Source organism: Symsagittifera roscoffensis, chromosome 1 (assembly GCF_963678635.1).
Source record: "Symsagittifera roscoffensis chromosome 1, txSymRosc1.1, whole genome shotgun sequence".
NCBI classification, from domain to species: domain Eukaryota; kingdom Metazoa; phylum Xenacoelomorpha; order Acoela; family Convolutidae; genus Symsagittifera; species Symsagittifera roscoffensis.
In genome coordinates this window covers 29,660,503-29,677,999 of record NC_087062.1, presented here as the reverse complement: position 1 = coordinate 29,677,999, position 17,497 = coordinate 29,660,503, and the positions used below count along the sequence as shown (strand labels likewise).

The 17,497-nt window shown below is 36.0% G+C and overlaps 2 protein-coding genes across 5 annotated transcripts in view; both read left to right on the top strand.

The window, feature by feature from the left end:
• The window catches only part of LOC134842504 (lactosylceramide 4-alpha-galactosyltransferase-like), a 37,035-nt gene extending 33,670 nt beyond the window's left edge, over nt 1-3,365 (top strand). The window contains exon 4 of the mRNA XM_063858883.1: nt 3,087-3,365. Coding sequence (XP_063714953.1) covers nt 3,087-3,313 — 227 coding nt within the window. The 3' untranslated portion in view covers nt 3,314-3,365. The remainder of the gene's footprint in view (nt 1-3,086) is intronic.
• The window catches only part of LOC134842445 (guanine nucleotide exchange factor VAV3-like), a 593,770-nt gene that overhangs the window by 515,906 nt on the left and 60,367 nt on the right, over nt 1-17,497 (top strand). The window lies entirely within an intron of this gene.

Genomic DNA, 17,497 nt, shown 5'->3' with positions numbered 1-17,497 from the left:
AACTTATACCGTTAAAACCCCACAGTAAGCCGATAATTTTAGTTATTGAAGCTACTGATTGATAGTTTTTCTAGTTTTGTTTGTGGATAAAAAATTATCGAGAAAGATCTAAGCAAAATCTAAAAGAGCAAGCTTTAAAAAAATTATCACCAATTTTCATTGCCAAAGTCAAGATGTTATCGTTTCTCAACAACAGACCAAACTTGGTTATGTTAAGTTTTTTGTGTAAACCTGTTTGTGTACGTATTAGGGTGATATGAAAAAAAAAGTAAGTTCTGTTCAGAGCGATAGTTCTGGACACTTTGCTTTGTTGTTATGAACTGTGTTTTCGATAAACAAGATCTTGTACTGGGTGACTGTTAATTGCAACAAAAACGATTTAAAACCTTTAGTGCTTCAAAACCTTTGATTCGAACAAAAAATTTTTTGTTTTTTTTTGTCGAACCTGGGAATGACATTGTTCTTGTTTTTGTAATCGGTAAGACGTAATCAACTAGACTAAACAAGTTGATAACCAAAGTAACTTACCTACACCGTTTTCTGTAGGTGCCGTTGGCAGATTGAATATGCACAATATCCAGGGGTGGATCTAAGATTTTCTCGAGGGGGGAGCGGATTTTTTAAAAAAATTTCGAAGTTTTTATATTTTGTCGACCTTTTTTTTTAGGTCAACCAAATTGATTTTCCGAGCACTCCAAAGCATTAAAAGGCCCCTGGTTTGGCCAAAAATTTTGCGCCGCAGGAAAAATTTCCTAAAAAACAAGCCAAAAATGCGTTTTTAGGCACTTTTTGGAAAACTTTTAACAAAAAATCGCGTTATTCTGCGCGCGCTCTAAGTGTAAATTAAACTAAGTATATATTGGCGCCAAAGGCACCTTTAGAAAAATTTTAGGGTCCGTCAGCCAAAATTGGATATCTCAAAATAGTTCAAAGGGGGGGGGTACCCTTTGGGTTCGCAGGGGGTCGAACCCCTGAAAAAGAAGCGTCCGCCCCCCCCCCCCCCCTAAATCCGCCCTGACAATGTCACTATCAATAGTTTGACAAAAGTTTTAAAAAAGCTGCTCAAATCGAGGTTTACTTGTGTCCTTGCAAATTCACCAATTAATTTTTTTGAGGTCAATAGTGACTAATTTAACTTGGTTAAGTATTTAGCTATCCATCCTTATCTTCTATTGATTTTAAAAACCTAAGAAAAAATTAAATTAAAAAAAAATTAAATTAAGGAAAAAAAGAAAAAATTAAAAATTCAAAATATAAGAAAAATTAATAAAAAATTACTTAATTTACAAAAATTAAAAACTAAAATAAAAAAATAATTCAAATTTGGCAGGCGTTCTTCGGAAAATTTTTCTGACACAATTCTTCTCGTTTAAATAAAACCGTCAAAATCGAACAAATTGCCGGGAGTAATGATAAATCGAGAGTCCGTAGCGATCACAAAATTTTTTAAGCAAACTACCGATGGTTTCAAAAGTTTATGCTTTTTCCCTTTGGATAGATGGCATCTATAATTTTTTGTTTTACCTGTTTTGAAATTGCATTTTGTTTTTAATACTTTGTTCAACTGTATCCAATTTTAACAAAAAAAGGTTTTTTATGTCTCAGCTGATATCTTCCTTTGGTTGGATTGATCATCTTTAACTACATTTTTCGATCGCTTCATGCTGTCGACAAACTCGAAGAACTTTTTTGTTGTTCCGACTTTCGATACGAAAGTAACGGAATATTTGTGCTCGGGTGGGTTTTTTTTTCTTCAGACAAATTTCGAATTTTTAACTAGCCATTTTTGACGGAATTTTTTTATATCATCCGAAAGGTATTGTTGTCATGAGCTCAAATTTGAAAAGATATTTCATCTGTGATCATTTTTCGTAAAGTTATGAGGGTTTAAAGATAGCCATTTTGGCCAATTTGGGACAATTAACGCGCGATATATTTCGCGCTATTAACGCGTAAGCGGAGAGTTAATCCGTCTTAGAAATTGTTCCAAATTGGTTGAAAAAAGCTTATTTGCCATAATTAATTTGTTACAAGGAGCGAAATCTATCCTTTTGTACTTTATATGGCGTGTGGGGGGATGATTTTCATAAAAAAATTCAAATTTCAAAAAAAAAAATTTCATTTTGTTTTTTCATTTTTAACTTTTTAATGTTATTACCGCCCCATAAACCTTAAAAGGCAGTCGGAACTTTCAGGGCTTCGCCCTGATACGAGCAGTCTTGTTTTGATTTGTAAGTAGAATGAAAGCATCGTTGATGAAAATGTCGAGAAAGGTTGTTGCTTAACTTCCGATTAAAAAAGTTTCAAATCCTTCATCAAGAATAAGTTTCCCGGATATGTGTTTTATTGCACCTCTGCTGAAATATATGATGGAATAGCATATTTTTATTAGCAGTTTTCCCTTTTGTGTCCTAAATATTATACAACTTCTTAAAACAACTTCCTTGAAAAAATCAGATCTTAAGTTATTTACAAATAAACTATTCTCAAAGGACTTTTTTACAGAAATCACCGAAGTTGAAAATGTGGGTGACATTTCAACCAACCGCTGTGGAAAATGTTCATACATAAATGTAATTGAGTTTTCCTTAGACTTTCACCCCGTTAGAAATACTAATTGCAGATGACCAAAACCAGCTTTTTTAGACATAGAAAGAAGTCCTGTAAACAAACACTTATGCTCTCTTAGAGGGTAGCGCAGATCATTTGCCCTCGGTTCATGAAAAATGATGTTAAATTCCCGGGTATGTTTTGAGAAAAAAACACGATTTTGCGTTTTATTTTGTCTACTTGTCTCGTTTTGTAGAGAAGGCTGTTCATTATTCAACGATGAACATACCCGAAAAAGGTTTATTTTTGAACGCCTGAAATATTTATTCAGCTCCAACACGGCAAACATAGCTCCAACCCATCCCGCTCAAGCGCAGCAAATCTTTTGTTTCACAAAAAAGTCTAGTTGAAAAAATTTAGTCGAAGTTTGTTTTTATAAGGTTTTCAGATAACTTTATAAATGACGCACATGTCTGTGTGTTTTATTTCATCTGAAGAAAAAGAACTTTAAAAATTCACTTTTGGTTATGTTTAAGCGAGTCATCATATCTGCAATCCAAACCAAGAGGCTGAAGTTTCAGAACGAAATAACTGCAGCTTTTTTCATTATGCACATTCATACAACTGTCTAAAAGGAAATTACAATCGAGTGTTTGATATCAACTCTTCAAAGAATAGCGTCTCTGCAATGGCTCGAAAACACTGCCCAGTTGTGGTGCAAAAATATAAACGCTTTATAGTCACGTGTGCAGCTAAGAAATGAATAAATATTATCAGTTTCTTTATAATCAAATTATTCAATTATTCAGATTTCGATTTTCATATCATAAATCTTTTTTTTTTGAGAAAAAATGTCAATTTGAAAAGAATATACCGCATTTTTTTGAAATTGGATAGTTAACTTCACTATTTTACAAATTATTATTGCAACAAAAGTGAGAAATTTATACCGTTAAAACCCCACAGTCAACCGGTAATTTTAGTTATTGAAGCTACTGAATGATAGTTTTTCTAGTTTTGTTTGTGGATAAAAAATTATCGAGAAAGATCTAAGCAAAATCTAAAAGAGCATGCTTTTAAAAAAGTTAACACCAATTTTAATTGCCAAAGTCAAGATGTTACTGTTTCTCATTCTACCAACTTTGAGCGTTTTTTGTAGCCTGCCACTCGTAATTGTCAGCTCAGATTACTTGATTGAGACATGGCAACACACAGATTTGAAACCAAGTTGACCGCTCGAATAAAAAACCTTAATAGTAATAGTTTGGACACCTCTAATAGTTTGGGGTGTGGGTGGGGTACAATAGGGGCACGGGTGGGGAGCCAGGAGCAAAATGTTGAAAACTAAGAAATTGATCCATTCATTGCAGTCTACAATAGCACCAGCATATTAGTATATTTATAGAAAAGTTCTTGATAACGAAATCAATACATATGTTCAAAAAATTAGCATTATGTTAACTGAAAGTCTAACCTGTGATCGTTGGAAAGTTTTGAGATAAATTAAAATGCATAATTTTTCTGTTACTGAGCTATGTTCATAAATATCTATGTGTATTCAGCAACCAATAGCTTAACAGTCATATTAACAACTTTCGACAAAACCAGACAATTACGATTAAGCCGAATAGCTTGAAAATTTGAGCCTGAATCAAAAGCACTCTGATTCTGTCTAGACAGCAATCAAAGTCAAATATGTTGAAATGAAATTTCCCCCGTTTGGACGAAGAAGACTCCAACAAAATAAAACAAAATTTTTCATGATTAAGAAATTCTCGATATTTCATCAGAATTTCTATATATATTTTCCTGAAAATTCAAAAAAAATCATAACTGAACTCTAAATGCTGATTTTAATTTGAACTAGTTGACTAGCATTTGCTTAAAAACGTTTTTTTGCCCTGGCTATTAATATAAAGGTATTTTCTTCCTCGATTTTATTTCTATTTCTCGACATTACATCTCGATCAAAATTATCTTTTCTCAAAAGTAGTTTCTTTAAGTTTTTTGTTTTAATTGAAGAGAAACTTTCTCCTTTGTCAAAATCGATGGATGAAAGATGAGTAGGAGAAAGAAAAGCAGTCAATAAAAAGTGACGACGATCTCCTCACGTTAAAAAAAAACCTAATTAATTCGTCTTTTTGATTTATTGTTGTTTGATCGGGTTATCATAACATGATTGAAAAAATGTGAATTTACTTTCAAATAGAAATTTTTATTCTTTAACACTACTGATTGTTGCTCGGAATTTCTTGGAAAAATTTTCAAATTTTGCGAAAATCAGTTAGCTCTGTTTGTTGAAATTAGCTTAAAAAAAGTTTTTCACGAAATTTTAAAAAAACTGTGATTTTTTCCGCTTTTTCCAAAAAACGTACTTAAAAAAACCAAATCGTTTTGAAGGTGTTTCATTGTAGCGTTTGATCATTTTAGAAAAAAAAATTGTTCCTTTTTGTTTTATTACTTTAAATTTTTTAATGTTAATACTGCTCCATAAACCTTAAAAGGCAGTCGGAACATTCAGGACTTTGCCCTGATACGAGCAGTCTTGTTTTATTTGGGTTTCATAGTAATAAATAAGCTAATCTCCTAACTTTTTATTAAATTTTGATCCGCTGTCTCTTATAGAAAAAGTTTGCTGCATCTGTGGGGTTTCCAAGAAAACCTTTGTTCAATTTGTATTTTTTTTGCAATTCTTATTATTTTATTTGTTTTTTATTTTGTCAGCTTCTTCAAATTTGATTTCATGAGCTGGCAAGAAAGTTTTCAGAGATTCTTAATGTTCCGATTTTCGATACAAAAGTAACGGAATATTTGTGCTCGGTCTGGGTTTTTTTTCTTCAGACAAATTTCGACTTTTTAACTAGCCTATTTTGGTGGAACTTTTTTATATCATTCGAAAGGTATTGTTGCCCTGAGCTTAAATTAAAAAAATATTTTTCCTGTGATCATTTTTTGGCTCTTTTTCCTCCCCCCCCCCCCCCCCCCCCACCTGCAAATTTTTATATCTGAAGTTACTGTTCACTTTGTCCGATTGTCGTGAAAATTGACATGCAGACTGATTATGCCATGACAAACATATTTTGTCTTCATAATTAACCTTGTAAAACCGCTCGTTAGACCATAAAATTCCTATTTGAGTAGTGAAGTTGGGGGGAAAGGAAAAAGAGCCCATTTTTCGTAAAGTTATGGGGGTTTAAAGCTTGGCATTTTGGCCAATTTGGGACAATTAACGCGCGATATATTTCCTGCTATTAACGCGTAAGCGGAGAATTAATCCGTCTTAAAAATCGTTCCAAATTGGTTGAAAGAAGCTTATTCGCCATAATTAATTTCTTACAAGGAGCGAAATCTATCCTTTTGTACTTTATATGGCGTGTGGGGGGATGATTTTTATTTAAAAATTCAAATTTCAAAAAAAAAAATTTCATTTTGTTTTTTTTTTCACATTTAACTTTTTAATGTTATTACTGCCCCATGAACCTGAAAAGGCAGTCGGAACTTTCAAAGCTTCGCCCTGATACGAACAATTGTGTTTTGGTTTGTGAGTAGAATGAAAGCATCGTTGAAAAAATGTCAATTTGAAAAGAATATACCGCATTTTTTTGAAATTGGATGGTTAACTTCGCTATTTTACAAATTATTATTGCAACAAAAGTGAGAAACTTATACCGTTAAAACCCCACAGTCAAACGGTAATTTTAGTTATTGAAGCTACTGAATGATAGTTTTTCTAGTTTTGTTTGTGGATAAAAAATTATCGAGAAAGATCTAAGCAAAATCTAAAAGAGCATGCTTTTAAAAAAGTTAACACCAATTTTCAATGCCAAAGTCAAGATGTTACTGTTTCTCATTCTACCAACTTTGAGCGTTTTTTGTAGCCTGCCACTCGTAATTGTCTGCTCAGATTACTTGATTGAGACATGGCAACACACAGATTTGAAACCAAGTTGACCGCTCGAATAAAAAACCTTAATAGTAATAGTTTGGACACCTCTAATAGTTTGGGGTGTGTGTGGGGTACAATAGGGGTACGGGTGGGGAGCCAGGAGCAAAATGTTGAAAACTAAGAAATTGATCCATTCATTGCAGTCTACAATAGCACCAGCATATTAGTATATTTATAGAAAAGTTCTTGATAACGAAATCAATACATATGTTCAAAAAATTAGCATTATGTTAACTGAAAGTCTAACCTGTGATCGTTGGAAAGTTTTGAGATAAATTAAAATGCATAATTTTTCTGTTACTGAGCTATGTTCATAAATATCTATGTGTATTCAGCAACCAATAGCTTAACAGTCATATTAACAATTTTAGACAAAACCAGACAATTACGATTAAGCCGAATAGCTTGAAAACTTGAGCCTGATACAAAAGCACTCTGATTCTGTCTAGACAGCAATCAAAGTCAAATATGTTGAAATAAAATTTCCCCCGTTTGGATGAAGAAGACTCCAACAAAATAAAACAAAATTTTTCATGATTAAAAAATTCTCGATATTTCATCAGAATTTCGATATATATTTTCCTGAAAATTCAAAAAAAATCATAACTGAACTCTAAATGCTAATTTTAATTTGATTTAGTTGACTAGCATTTGCTTAAAAACTTATTTTTTGTACTGGCTTTTAATATAAAGGTATTTTCTTCCTCGATTTTATTTCTATTTCTCGACATTACACATCGATCAAAATTATCTTTTCTCAAATTAGTTTCTTTAAGTTTTTTAATTTAATTGAAGAGAAACTTTCTTCTTTGTCAAAATCGATGAATGCAAGATGAGTAGGAGAAAGAAAAGCAGTCAATAAAAAGTGACGACAATCTTCTCACGTTAAAAACCACTACTGATTGTTGCTCGGAATTTCTTGGAAAAAATTTTAATTTTTGCGAAAATCGGTTAGCTTTGTTTGTTGAAAGTTGTGATTTTTTCCGCTTTTTCCAACAAACGTACTTAGAGCGTACGTGTTTCTTTGTAGCGTTCGATCATGAGTTTTGACAACACCAGTTATTTGACACTCTGGAAATTTTGGTTTTTGTTTCTTGTGGACAAAATCAAAACTGTATGATTCAAATGTAGCTCAGCTTCTCTTCCCGTCAGGGTTTCTGTAAAACAAGTTGTGTGTATAAGAATCCAATGTAAATTTTCATTTAACCAGCCGTAGCGTTTTTTGTGAACTCATTCGAGTTAAAATGTTGATATATTTAATCCTTAACAAAACACTTCTTCGGTTTTTCCTTTTTCAGAGTGTTTTATCTGACCAACTGGTTATTCTATTCACATATCAAATTTTTTTTGGAAATTTTTTTTCATTTTTATCAATCAATCTTTGATATTACTGATAAATTAAACAATTGACTCACATGTTTTCTCAAATTGCTCTAACCGAACAGGTCGGACAAAAACTGGGTTTTGACGAAACCACTTGAAACGTCAAACACAGTCTATCATTTGTCCAAACTCAGGTTTTCATTGTTTTTGGAGTAAGTAAAGTGTAACTTACTAGTTTGTTAAGGAACCTAACGCATCTTTGTAAATTTCAAACTCAGTAAACAACAAAAAATAGCAATTGTCACAATTTTAGACCCAGGAACATTTTTAGTAGACAGATTGTTTTCCTGGATTTTTTGATTTTCAAAGGAGATTGTTTCCCTGGAATGTGAAAAACAAAATTCGTGAGTTAGCCGAAAAACAACTGTATCAATTGCCGGCTTTTGTTCAAAATGATCAAATTTGAACATAGGAAAATTTTATGAAAAATTTAATACTTGCATATGCCCTCACTCAATAAAAACAACTGCAATTTATGACTTGAATAATTTTTTTTGTAGGCAATGTCCCCGTATTTATGCACGTACCTGGCAACAACACTAAGATTAGTAGGGGAACGGAAAAGTTAAGATATCTAGAAGGGGGTAATTATGAATTAAGTCATCGATGAAGGGGCAAAGGGACTGGAGTCGGCTGCCGGCAGGAGTTGGTGTCCTATTTGTCAGGCACTGAATTTCCTTGGGCAAATCCTATCGTTGAGTCTGCTTGATGATGAAAGCGAAACCATTTGCTAGGTGCTGCAGTGAGAATGAGCTACAAGTCTTTCTCTTTAGGTTGTCCACGAAGAGAAGAACATAAGCTGTCACTTTGAGGGCTGTCGTCCAAATGCTGAAGCGGCTGAAGTCAATGATTGGTGATGGCTGCATCGGTATGTCGTCTGTCGTAAGTACAGCAGTCGATTGCTGCAAGATTGTTTGAGTAGGCCAGTCAGTGCTAGGTGAGAGTAGGAATTCTGGTCCTGTGATCAATCGGGAGGATGAAGTCATGTCTGAAGCTCTATATCCACGGGTGGCGTCGTCGGCTGGGTTGTCTTTGCTGGGCAAGTATCTCCAGTCCAAGTGCGAAGTGACGACCAGTATAAGGTTAAGGGGTTTGGCAATGAAGATCCGGTGGCGTTGATTGGGTGTGTTGATCCAGTGAAGAGCTGTTGTGCTGTCGGTCCGAAGTGTCAAGCTGTTGATTGTGATGTCGCGCTGTTCTTTCACAAACTTGGCTAGTTTGGCTCCAATGCTAGCAGCTTGAAGTTCCAGATTCGGAATAGTTTTTTTGATGGGTGGTACTCGGGCTTTTCCCATTACAAACTTTAAGTCCACTGTTGTGTCATTGTAAGCGTTCTTTGGTATGCAACGGATGCAAGGGCAAGTTCCGAGGTGTCGCAGAACACGTGCAGTTGAATGTCGGTTGCTTTCATTTGTGGTCTTATGTACGTCCGAGGTAGTTCCACGTTGTTAAACTATTCGATTTCGTCGATCCAGTCGTTGAGGTCTGACAAAATTGTCAAGTAGAGGCCTTTGTCCCATTCAGGTCCTGAGATCCAGGCAAGTTGTAGGCTCTGTCGGAGGCGAATGGTTAAGAGCATGGTGATTTCAAGCGGGTCAAATAGTGAGGAGGCGAACTTGAAGAGATTCCGTTGCGTAATTTCCACTTTCCTAAGTGTCTGAAATTTCTTTGCTTCCACCAAAAACTTATCTGAGTCAGGCTTCCATTTGACTCCAAGAACTGTTTCCATTGGTCTGGTGTCAGTGTTGCGGCTGTCCTTATCTCCAAGGTGTTCTTATTCAACGCTGTGAAGGAAGTGTGTAGAGTTGGAGGTCCATTTTCTCAAATTGAATCCACAGAGACTAAACATGTTCTGGAGATCGGATTTCAGTCTGATGGCTTCTTCGGTCGTAGAAACTGCTTTGTAGAGGTCGTCCATGTAGAGGTTCTGTTCGGTTATTGGAACTAAGTCGGAGTATTTGTCTTCATTGTCCTTTGCGCATCGTCTGGTTGCGTAGCAAGCGTCACAAGGAGAGTCGGTTGATCCAAAGATGTGTCGCGTGTACTGGTATATGATGATGTTCTGGTTGTCGCCCTTCCACAGAAAACGTAGGTATGGCTGGTCTGCTGGTGTCACGAATACCTGCATGAACATTGCTTCAATGTCGGCTTAAATAGCAATTTGGACCTCGTGAAATTGCATGATGGTTCCTGTAAGGTTGCAGAGAAGCTCAGGTCCGGTGAGTAGGTTGCTATTCAGGGAGGTACCTCTGTAGATGCTAGAGGCATTGAGTACTCGGCGTAATTTGCCGGGTTTGTTGGCGTTTGCTACTGGGTGATTATGCACGTACCAACAACCTTCGTTGTCGTTGTCGTTGCTGTTGACTTGCTTGATGAATCATTTGCGTAAGTCGGTCGTGATGGTCTCCTCGTATTTGCCTTGAAGTTCTGGTTTGCGTTGAAGGCAGGCTAGGAGACTTGGGGGGGGGGGGGGGGGGGGGGGGTTTGGGGTTGAAATTGGGCACGGGTGGGGAGCCGGGAGCTAAATTTTGAAAATTAAGGAATTTATTCCTTCATTGCAAAACTACAATAGCACCAACATTTTAGTGTATTTAAAGAAAAGTTCTTGATAACGAAATAAGTTTATGTTCAAAAAATTAGCTTTATGTTAACTGAAATTGTAACCTGTTATCGTTGGAAAGTTTTGAGGTATTTTAAAACGCATAACTTTTCCGTTACTGAGCTACGTTCATAAATATCTATGTGTATTAAGCAACCAATAGCTTAACAGTCATATTAACAACTTTAGACAAAACCAGACAATTACGATTAAGCCGAATAGCTTGAAAGTTTGAGCCTGATACAAAAGCACTCTGATTCAGTCTAGACAGCAATCGAAGTCAAATATGTTGAAATAAAACTTCCCCCTTTTGGATGAAGAAGACTCCAACAAAATTAAACAAAAATTTTTTATGATTAAGAAATTCTCGCTATTTCATCAGAATTTTTATTTTTTTTCCTAAAAATTCAAAAAAAACTCATAACTGGACTCCAAATGCTATTTTTAATTTGAACTAGTTGACTAATATTTGCTTATTTTTGCCCTGGCTGTTTTTATAAAGGTATTTTCTTGCTCCATATTATTTCTATTTCTCGACATTACATCTCGATCAAAATTATATATTGTCAAAAGTAGTTTCTTTAAGTTTTTTGTTTTAGTTTGAAGAGAAACTTTCTCCTTTGTCAAAATCGATGGATGAAAGATGGGTAAGAGAAACAAAAGCAGTCAATAAAAAATGACGACAATCTTCTCACGTTAAAAAAAACCTAATTAATTCGTCTTTTCGATTTACTGTTGTTTGATCGGGTTATCAAAACATGATTGAAAAAATGTGATTTTACTTTCGAATAGAAATTTTTATTCTTTAACACTACTGATTGTTGCTCGGAATTTCTTGGAAAAATTTTCAATTTTTGAGAAAACCATTTAGCTCTGTTTGTTGAAATTAGCTAAAAAAAATTAAAGAAATTGAAAATTTTTCACGAAATTTTACGAAAGTTGTGATTTTTTCCGCTTTTTCCAACAAACGTACTTCCAAAAAACCAAACCGTTTTAAAGGTGTTTCTTTGTAGCGTTCGATCATGAGTTTTGACAACACCAGTTTTTTGACACTCTGGAAATTTTGGTTTTTGTTCCTTGTGGACAAAATCAAAACTGTATGATTCAAATGTAGCTCAGCTTCTCTTCTGGAAAACAAGTTGTGTGTATAAGAACCCAATGTAAACTTTCTTTTAATTAGCCGTAACGTTTTTTGTGAACTCATTCGAGTTCAAATCTTTAGATATTTAGTCATTAACAAAACAGTTCCTCGTTTTTTTCTTTTTTGGAGTGTTTTACTTGACCAACTGGTTAATCTATTCACATATCATTCCCCACAAAATTTTTTTGGAATTTTTTCTTCGATCTTATCAATCAATTATTGATATTACTGATAAATTAAACAATTGATTCACATGTTTTCTCAAATTGCTCTAACCGAACAGGTCGGACTAAAACTGGGTTTTGACGAAACCACTTGAAACGACCAAACACATGAACAGTCTATCATTTGTCCAAACTCATGTTTTCATCGTTTTTGGATTAAGTAAAGTTTTAAAAAAATTATCGCATCTTTGTAAATTTCAAACTCAGTAAACAAGAAAAAACAGCAATTGTCGCATTTTTAGACCCAGGAACAATTTTAGTAGACAGATTGTTTTACTGGATTTTCTGAATTTCAAAGGAGATTGTTTACCTGGACTTAATTTGAAAATAAAAATCGTGAGTCACCCGAAAAACAACTGTATCAATTGCCGACTTTTGTTCCAAATGATCAAATTTGAACATAGGAAAATTTTATGAAAAATTTAATACTTTGCATTTGCCCTCACTCAATAAAAACAACTGCATTTTATGAATTGAATAAATTTTTTGATAGGCGATTTCCCCGTTTTTATGCAAGTACCTGGCAACAACACTAAGATTAGTAGGGGAATGGAAATGTTAAGATATCTAGAAGGGGGCAATTATGAATTAACTTGTCAAACAGAAGAAATAAGATATAAGAATGTTTAGAAAAAAGGTGACATTTGAAATACTTAGCTTTTCATTTGAAGACATTTTGATATTTGAATTTAACCAAGTTAGTTGCCTTGCGTTTTAATTTTTTTAAGTTAGAAGTTGACTTGATGTTGTGATTTTACTAAGATTTCAGTTCGCGCGCTAATGGCGTGCACATGGCCGGGCCCATTTGCAGGTTGCAAATAAAATTTTGTGTCGTAGTAGTGTCCTGATATCCCGGGTTCTGGGTTCTAATCTGGGATAATCTGGGTTCTAAGTTTTTTGGTTTCTATTGTGGCCTAGTTGTCTTAGTATACAGTCAGGAGTCCACGGTTTGTCTGAATTTCGCATGAGCGAACAATTCCGTCCAATCCGGGAAAAGTACGTAGTACCCGTCCCAGGGGCCAAAGACTGCGAGGTGTCAGATCTTCTAGTAGCCAAACTAGATATCCAATTTGGATGTTCTGAGTTGGCTTTGTCCACTTAGTTCGTGTAGTCAGTGTTGGCAGGTAGTCTTTGAGGTAGCGGTTCCAGAATTGCTGGGTTAGAACTTGAGCTTGTTTCCAAGTTTTCCTTTGAGTGAGGATGCGAGCTAAAAACAAACCAGGGGTCAAAATTGCTGAAGTTCGTCCTCGTAGAATGTGGTTCGGAGTCGATACTTCAGTGTCGGTAGGGTCCGAGGAGACGGTTGTCAGTGGTCTCGAGTTCATTAAGGCTTCCACTTCGCAAGTGAAGGTAGACAAAATTTCCTCGCTTAGTATCGTAGTTCCAATAACTTTGTGAAACGCATCTTTGAAAGGCTTGATTAGTCTTTCCCAAGAACCACCAAAATGAGGGGCGGCAGGAGGGTTGAATTTCCACGTGATTCCAGTCAGTTGGCATTCATCTTTGAAGTGGACATTTTGTTGAAAGTCAGTGAGGCTCTATTGCATTTCGTTGTTAGCTCCAACGAAACATTTTCCGTTGTCCAAAAAGATCATGTTAGGTTTTCCGTGTCGGGCTATGAATCGGCGTAGAGCTTGAAGAGTTGAGTCTGCATCAATTTTTTTGGCAAATTTCTGAGTGAAGGGCGCGTGTCACTAGGCAGGTGAAGAAGAGAACAAATCACTTGCTAAACTTTTCATCGTTGCATGTGGCAAAGGGTCCAAAAAATTCAATTCCAGTCGAGTGGAAAGGGAAGGCGTTGTCAAGCGAAGTCGGTCGTGCTAATGGTAGGTCGGCCATTTGAGGGTTGAAGGGTTCTTGTCGTATGCGGCGGCAGGGTATGCATTGTCGGATGATCCTTTTCAGGTCATTGGGTGATCGAAGGATCCTAAAGTCCTGTTGTAGATTGCTGTGGCTGTGTTTGATTCCACAATGGGCGTTGCTGTCGTGTATCTGTTGATAAAGAGCTGTAGTGGATGGCTATTTCCATTTAGAATTACGGGATGTCGGCTTGATAAAATTTGCGGGGCTTTAATTGGACTCCAAATGTTGCGGAGTCATAACTGGACTCTAAATGCTATTTTTAATTTGATTTAGTTGACTAATATTTGCTTATTTTTGCCCTGGCTGTTTTTATAAAGGTATTTTCTTGCTCCATATTATTTCTATTTCTCGACATTACATCTCGATCAAAATTATATATTGTCAAAAGTAGTTTCTTTAAGTTTTTTGTTTTAGTTTGAAGAGAAACTTTCTCCTTTGTCAAAATCGATGGATGAAAGATGGGTAAGAGAAACAAAAGCAGTCAATAAAAAATGACGACAATCTTCTCACGTTAAAAAAAACCTAATTAATTCGTCTTTTCGATTTACTGTTGTTTGATCGGGTTATCAAAACATGATTGAAAAAATCTGATTTTACTTTCGAATAGAAATTTTTATTCTTTAACACTACTGATTGTTGCTCGGAATTTCTTGGAAAAATTTTCAAATTTTGAGAAAACCATTTAGCTCTGTTTGTTGAAATTAGATTAAAAAAATTAAATAAATTGAAAGTTTTTCACGAAATTTTACCAAAGTTGTGATTTTTTCCGCTTTTTCCAACAAACGTACTTCCAAAAAACCAAACCGTTTTAAAGGTGTTTCTTTGTAGCGTTCGATCATGAGTTTTGACAACAACAGTTTTTTGACACTCTGGAAATTTTGGGTTTTGTTCCTTGTGGACAAAATCAAAACTGTATGATTCAAATGTAGCTCAGCTTCTCTTCTGGAAAACAAGTTGTGTGTATAAGAACCCAATGTAAATTTTCTTTTAATTAGCCGTAGCGTTTTTTGTGAGCTCATTCGAGTTCAAATGTTTAGATATTTAATCATTAACAAAACAGTTCCTCGGCTTTTTCTTTTTTGGAGTGTTTTATTTGACCAACTGGTTAATCTATTCACATATCCTTCCCCACAAAAATTTGTTGGAATTTTTTTTTCAAATTTATCAATCAATTATTGATATTACTGATAAATTAAACAATTGACTCACATGTTTTCTCAAATTGCTCTAACCGAATAGGTCGGACTAAAACTGAGTTTTGACGAAACCACTTGAAACGACCAAACACATGAACAGTCTATCATTTGTCCAAACTCATGTTTTCATTGTTTTTGGATTAAGTAAAGTTTTAAAAAAACTATCGCATCTTTGTAAATTTCAAAGTCAGTAAACAAGAAAAAACAGCAATTTTCGCATTCTTAGACCCAGGAACGTTTTTAGTAGACAGATTGTTTTACTGGATTTTCTGAATTTCAAAGGAGATTGTTTCCCTGGACTTAATTTGAAAATAAAATTCACGAGTCATCCGAAAAACAATTATATCAATTGCCGACTTTTGTTCCAAATGATCAAATTTGAACAAAGGAAAATTTTATGAAAAGTTTAATACTTTGCATATGCCCTCACTCAATAAAAACAACTGCATTTTATGAATTGAATAAATTTTTTGATAGGCGATTTCCCCGTTTTTATGCAAGTACCTGGCAACAACACTAAGATTAGTAGGGGAATGGAAATGTTAAGATATCTAGAAGGGGGTAATTATGAATTAACTAGTCAAACAGAAGAAATAAGATATAAGAACGTTTAGAAAAAAGATGACATTTGAAATACTTAGCTTTTCATTTGAAGACATTTTGATATTTGAATTTAACCAAGTTAGTTGCCTTGCGTTTTAATTTTTTTAAGTTAGAATATGATTTGATGTTGTGATTCTACTAAGATTTCAGTTCGCGCGCTAATGGCGTGCACATGGCCGGGCCCATTTGCAGGTTGCAAATAAAATTTTGTGTCGTAGTGGTGTCCTGATATCCTGAGTTCTGGGTTCTAATCTGGGATAATCTGGGTTTTAAGTTTTTGGGTTCTATTGTGGCCTAGTTGTCTTAGTAGACAGTCAGACAGTTCGTGTTGTATCTTCTTCCAAAACTTTAGAAAGTTTAACGGCTGGTCGAGTCAGGAGTCCACGGTTTGTCTGAATTTCGCATGAGCGAACAATTCCGTCCAATCCGGGAAAAGTACGTAGTACCCGTCCCAGGGGCCAAAGACTGCGAGGTGTCAGATCTTCTAGTAGCCAAACTAGATATCCAATTTGGATGTTCTGAGTTGGCTTTGTCCACTTAGTTCGTGTAGTCAGTGTTGGCAGGTAGTCTTTGAGGTAGCGGTTCCAGAATTGCTGGGTTAGAACTTGAGCTTGTTTCCAAGTTTTCCTTTGAGTGAGGATGCGAGTTAAAAACAAACCAGGGGTCAAAATTGCTGAAGTTCGTCCTCGTAGAATGTGGTTCGGAGTCAATACTTCAGTGTCGGTAGGGTCCGAGGAGACGGTTGTCAGTGGTCTCGAGTTCATTACGGCTTCCACTTCGCAAGTGAAGGTAGACAAAGTTTCCTCGCTTAGTATCGTAGTTCCAATAACTTTGTAAAACGCGTCTTTGAAAGGCTTGATTAGTCTTTCGCAAGAACCACCAAAATGAGGGGCGGCAGGAGGGTTGAATTTCCACGTGATTCCAGTCAGTTGGCATTCATCTTTGAAGTGGACATTTTGTTGTAAGTCAGTGAGGCTCTGTTGCATTTCGTTGTTAGCTCCAACGAAACATTTTCCGTTGTCCAAAAAGATCAGGTTAGGTTTTCCGCGTCGGGCTATGAATCGGCGTAGGACTTGAAGAGTTGAGTCTGCATCAATTTTTTTGGCCTAAACTTCTGAGTGAACGGCGCGTGTCACTAGGCAGGTGAAGAAGAGAACAAATCACTTGCTAAACTTTTCATCGTTGCATGTGCTAAAGGGTCCAAAAAATTCAATTCCAGTCGAGTGAAAGGGATGGCGTTGTCAAGCGAAGGCAGTCGTGCTAATGGTAGGTCGGTCATCTGAGGGTTGAAGGGTTCTTGTCGTATGCGGTGGCAGGGTATGCATTGTCGGATGATCCTTTTCAGGTCCTTGGGTGATCGAAGGATCCTAAAGTCCTGTTGTAGAATGCTGTGGCTGTGTTTGATTCCACAATGGGCGTTGCTGTCGTGTATCTGTTGATAAAGAGCTGTATTGGGTGTTTATCTCCATTGAGAATTACGAGATGTCGGCTTGATAAAAGTTGCGGGGCTTTGTTGTTAAGGCGTCCTTTGGCGCGAACAAATCAAAAGTCAACGATGAAGGGGCAAAGGGACTGGAGTCGGCTGCGGGCAGGAATTGGTGTCCTATTTGTCAGGCACTGAATTTCCTTGGAGAAATCCTGTCATTGAGTCTGCTTGATGATGAAAGCGAAACCATTTGCTAGGTGCTGCAGTGAGAGTGAGCTACAAGTCTTTCTCTTGAGGTTCTCCACGAAGAGAAGAACATAAGCTGTCACTTTGAGGGCTGTCGTCCAATTGCTGTAGCAACTGAAGTCAATGATTGGTGATGGCTGCATCGGTGTGTCGTCTGTCGTAAGTACAGCAGTCGATTGTTGCAAGATTGTTTGAGTAGGCCAGTCAGTGCTAGGTGAGAATAGGAAGGCTGGTCCTGTGATCCATCGGGAGGATGAAGTCATATCTGAAGCTCTATATCCAGGGGTGGCGTCGTCGGCTGGGTTGTCTTTGCTGGGCAC